The sequence below is a fragment of the Plasmodium cynomolgi genome, chromosome 10 (genome assembly GCF_000321355.1).
Source record: "Plasmodium cynomolgi strain B DNA, chromosome 10, whole genome shotgun sequence".
Taxonomy (NCBI): Eukaryota; Apicomplexa; class Aconoidasida; order Haemosporida; family Plasmodiidae; genus Plasmodium; species Plasmodium cynomolgi.
The window spans coordinates 1,148,465-1,153,106 of NC_020403.1; the positions used below are offsets into that span (position 1 = coordinate 1,148,465).

General features: G+C 45.4%; 2 protein-coding genes across 2 annotated transcripts; both read left to right on the plus strand.

Moving 5' to 3' along the window:
• Positions 1-244: 244 nt before the first annotated feature.
• PCYB_103570 (hypothetical protein) lies at positions 245-1,494 on the plus strand (the record flags this gene model as incomplete). Its single annotated transcript, XM_004222906.1, has 6 exons — positions 245-286; positions 547-660; positions 830-879; positions 1,040-1,124; positions 1,271-1,339; positions 1,465-1,494. The coding sequence occupies 6 exons, from the start codon at positions 245-247 to the stop codon at positions 1,492-1,494; spliced, it is 390 nt and encodes a 129-aa protein (XP_004222954.1).
• Positions 1,495-3,545: 2,051 nt separating this feature from the next.
• Positions 3,546-4,050, plus strand: PCYB_103580 (ubiquitin-like protein; the record flags this gene model as incomplete). The annotated part of the gene is made up of 2 exons (XM_004222907.1): positions 3,546-3,729; positions 3,929-4,050. The coding sequence occupies 2 exons, from the start codon at positions 3,546-3,548 to the stop codon at positions 4,048-4,050; spliced, it is 306 nt and encodes a 101-aa protein (XP_004222955.1).
• Between the last annotated feature and the right edge of the window lie 592 nt (positions 4,051-4,642).

Genomic DNA, 4,642 nt, shown 5'->3' on the forward strand with positions numbered 1-4,642 from the left:
TTTTTTTTCGCTACGTAAATAATCAGCGAAGTGAGAGAAGGGAACAATTCCCCAACACAGAGTCTCCCACTTTTGGCACACAAAAGTGAGTCTCCCTTTTGGAACATCCTTCGGAGACCCTCCCCTTTCTATTTTATTTTATCTTATCTTATATTATATTATATTATATTATTTTATTCTGTTTTTCTTTGTTTTACTTTGTTTTATTTTGTTTAATTTTTTTACTTCCATTTGAGAGGGCAAAATGACGTCAATGAGTGAAAATCACGTGAATTTGTTGAAGCGGGTAAGGGGAAAAAAATCATCCCAAGGAGTGGGTAGCGGGTGACGGGCGACACACATGTGCTCCTGCATGGGCCTTTACCTGTTAGTGTACGTGTGGTCCCCTGTGCCGGCATGCGCTCACCAACTGCAGTGCGAAAGCGCTCGTTGCTCACCTGATCAGCTGCTAAGGGCTAGCGGCTAACGGCTAACGGCTAACCGGATAACCCGCCAATTTGCCAACCCGCCTACTTTCCATCCCGCTCGTCCAACGCCTCCCCACAGTTGAAGGAAATATCGAAGATGATCGAAATAACCCTGCAACAGAACAACCGGCTGAAGGGCATCTTGGCCAGTGAGCAGTACTTCAGGAAGAAGTGCGAGGCGTCCATGGAAACGGTGGGGCGCGCAGAGGAGCGGCCATCTAGGAGTGGCCATCCAGGAGTGGCCATCCAGGAGTGGCTACCTAGGAGTGGCTACCCAGGAGTTGCTACCCAGGAGTTGCTACCAAGGAGTGATTCCCCCCGAAGAGGCCCATCTCAACATTCGCACTTCCCCCCTCCCTCAGATCGATAGCACCACGGAACAGCAGGAGTGCTTCAGGAAGGTGTCCAAAATGTAGGCGCAAGGAGATGGGGAAAACACTCACCGTGAATTAGCCCCATCGGTGAAGGGAGCCACTGTGTGGGGCATCTCTCCAATCGAACCGTTCTGCACCGCTACACAGCTACACCGCCACGTATCAACGGCTGATATCCTTTTCCTCCCCCCCCTGCAGTTTCATCAAAAAACCACGAGAAGAGCTCAAAAACGAACTTAAGGAGGAGATGGCCCAGTACGACAAGCACAATCCGCACTTGGTGGTAGGAAAAAAAAAAAAAAAAAAAAAAAAAAAAAAAAAAAAAACTGGGTTCCCAAGCATGAACAGAAACGTGATCGTAAAGATGAATGTGAGAGCGATCCCATGTAGCTGTCTCACCACGTCCCATTTCTACACCCCCCACTTCAGGAACTCCGAAAAAAGCTCGTAGACAAGCTATCCAACCTTAAGGATCAATATTTGCAAACCCACGAAAGTGTAATGCTTTTTTTTGTGTGCGTGTGTGTGTGTGTGAATAAGCGTGCGCCGTAGTAGCGGCTGATATGGCAATGCACAGAGGGGCTTACAACCCATTGTGAACTTGCTTCTTCCCCTTTTTGCAGATCGAGCGGGAGGCGAGCCAGGCGACTTAAGATGTCACAAATACATAGTGAACAGCTGGAGTGTTTCTCCTCCCACCACCTGGTGAGAGGACTCCTTCGGGGGGGGGTGATATATTCCCACGTGTACATATCAAATTGGGAACAGTGCCATTTTCCTGGGGCAAGAGGCTGTACGGGTTAGTGAAGAGAATGTATAGCCATGTTTTGACGAAGGAAGCAGTGCCACAAGGGGTAAACGACAACCGCGTTGTGATATGCGTAAGACGTCTCATGTGTGGGGTGTGCCCTGCGTGATTTTCCTTTTTTCCCTTTTTTTTTGTGCATGTTACGCCAGTACGTACAAAATTGCAGCTTTTTTTTTTTTCCTTTTTTATCCACCTGCACCCAACAAACAAGAGCATAATAAAAATACGATTTCATCAACCAGGGGTGGTTATCAATCATTGCAGTTGCGAAAAGTTTGAATAAACAGGACAGGGGAGTTGTAGACGGGATGGTAAGTTTAACGTACTCTCCCTTTTTGCGCTTTCAGCTCTGACCACGTCTCCCTGCACTTCACCCAACTTGATAGCAACGCATTTGTGTGTGTATGCAAAAGTGTGGGGAAAATAAAAAAAAAAAAAAAACGAATGAATGAATGAATAAATGAATAATAAATAAATGAACAAATGAATGATAAATGAATGAAAGACATCCCTCCCCTCATATGAGCCACTAAACGGGGGAGACTTCTTACAGGATAAATAATTCTCGACGTGTCAAAAAAATGGGACTGCATTTTTATGTAACTCCTTTCCCACCTGTGATCTGCCAATCGAATCGGAAAAAAAAGAAAAAAAAAAAAGGAGTAACGCTTCTCTATCGATACAGGAGAATTGCAATAAAGGAGAAAGGCAAAAAGAATTAAGAGAAACAAAATAATGTGATTTTCTGCAGGGGTGGCCCTCCGTTTAAGTGTTCACACAGAGTATGAAAAAATTCCTCGAATGGCTCACTGGGGCGTTTTTTTTTTTTTTTCATTCCCTTTTGGTTTGGCGAGCGTTTTCGCTGGAAGCCAAAAAAGGTAGCCGCGCGTTAGCTTAGCCGCAGTAGCGTATGCTTGCGTTTGCTAACTGCTCACGTTCGATTGCAAATGTATGGATGTCACGTATGTATTATCTATGCAGCACGTACCAATGTATGCATTTTTTTTTTTTCCCACCTTCCACCCATGCGTCGCAAAGCAGAGAGGCAGGCCCTTTTTCGATTTACTTTTGCACAACGCGCACTCCCCACTAGCTTTTCCCCCCCACTCGGGCTGAACCTCCCTCCCGCCAGGCCAGAATTCTGGCGAACTCCCATAAACCGTCCACTCGGCCGGCATTCTCAAAACTTCCACGCGCTCGTATACGCATATTTAGTGCCTGCCTGCTGGGTTTCCTTTTGTTTTTCTTTTTTCTTTTTTCTTTTTCCTTTTCCTTTTGTTTTTCTTTTTGTTTTTCTTTTTTCCATTTTTCTCTTTTTCCCGTTTTCCCTTTTTCTTTTTTTTTTTTTTTTTTTCCTTTACCCCCCCTTTGTATATTCATTCCCCGATTGCTTCGCCCAAATTGTTCATTTTAGCAAAATTGAGAAAAAGAGGATAAATAGTCACCCGTACGCATCCCAAATTGTACCTTTTCAGGGGGGAATTTTATATCCATTTTAAGTCCCCCAAAGAAAAGCGGAATAAACGCTTAAGAAAAGCGCGAGAAATATATATCCCCTCCTTCCCCCTTTCTGCGATCGACCTATGCGTGTAAGTGCCCTTATACATAGCTGCGTGAATTCGCTTACCTTCTTCCCCCTCCCCAACATGCATTACAAATCCGGAGCAATCACACAACCAGCTCATCCCCCCCAAAAAAACACACATACCATACCAGCAGGCGTGGCGCGCATAGGAGAAGCTTTCACGGTAGGCATACTTCCGCGGATGTGTAGGAACCAACCCCCCTGCGAAGACGAGTACGTTGTAAAGGAACCTTTTGGCAAAAGCACACACCAGTACACATAAAGCACTCCGTCCCCCCCAACACGAACATACTCCCGAGAAGACCAGCAACATGGCGGACGAATCCTCAGCAGCGAACAACGCCAGTGGAGCGGCCAACAGCCAAGGGGAACATATCCAAGTGAAGGTTAGATCCCCTGATGGCGCTGAAGTTTTTTTTAAAATAAAAAGGAAAACGAAGTTAGAGAAACTGATGGAGGTTTACTGCAATCGCCTGGGGCAGTCCATGGAGGCAGGTATGTTTCCCCTCACGACGATCACCACCACATCGTCATCCTTTTCTTGAAAATAACGCGCGAAATGCGGGCACATTGCGCATTTTCGTGCAGTATGTTTGCTTAACTTTATGCATGATGTGATGGTGAATTCCCCTCCCTCCCCCTTGCGTTACACCCCAACCACTTGTTTTTTTCCCATGCCACCCTTTTTCCGCAGTACGTTTTTTATACGACGGAGATAGAATTCACGGAGAGAATACACCAGACCAATTGGGCATCGAAGATGGAGACGTCATTGACGCCATGGTGCAGCAGACAGGAGGAAATTTATTGTTTTAATTTTTTTTTTTTTGGAATTAGTACCAATGGGAAAGTAAAGGAAGAGGGGTGGCTCTCCCAAATGGCTACAACTTCGTGGCGGCACTGTAGCTGCATCGTGGCGGCATTGTAGCTGTATCGTGGCGGCACTGTAGCTGCATCGTGGAGGCATTGTGGCTGCATCGTGGCAGAACCGTTCGTCCTTTGTGCCAGCAAGCATATTTAGTAGAAGCTAAATGAAGCAGTAAAAAAAAAAATAATAAAGTGGTGAAATAAAAAAATAAATGGATGGATAGAATCACTTGGGCCAGCGCGACGTGTGCACGACATTTTCGCATTTGCCCCACAGGAAAAAAGGTTGACGGTGCGGTGCGTCTGACTGTATTGCATCCGTTAGGTGAAAAGCGACCAAGTCGAATGGGCCGCGTCGAAGGGGCGGTCTTACAAACGAGGCTCCCCTGTACACAAGCATTTTAAATTTAATATCATGCATTATAGCATATCTCTGCGTACGCCGCCAACTACACTGCTGCACAGTTTTAGTGACCTTTTCAATTTTTATAAGTTTTATTATTCTTCTTTTAAGCAGTTTCCTTTTTTTTTTTTTTTTTTT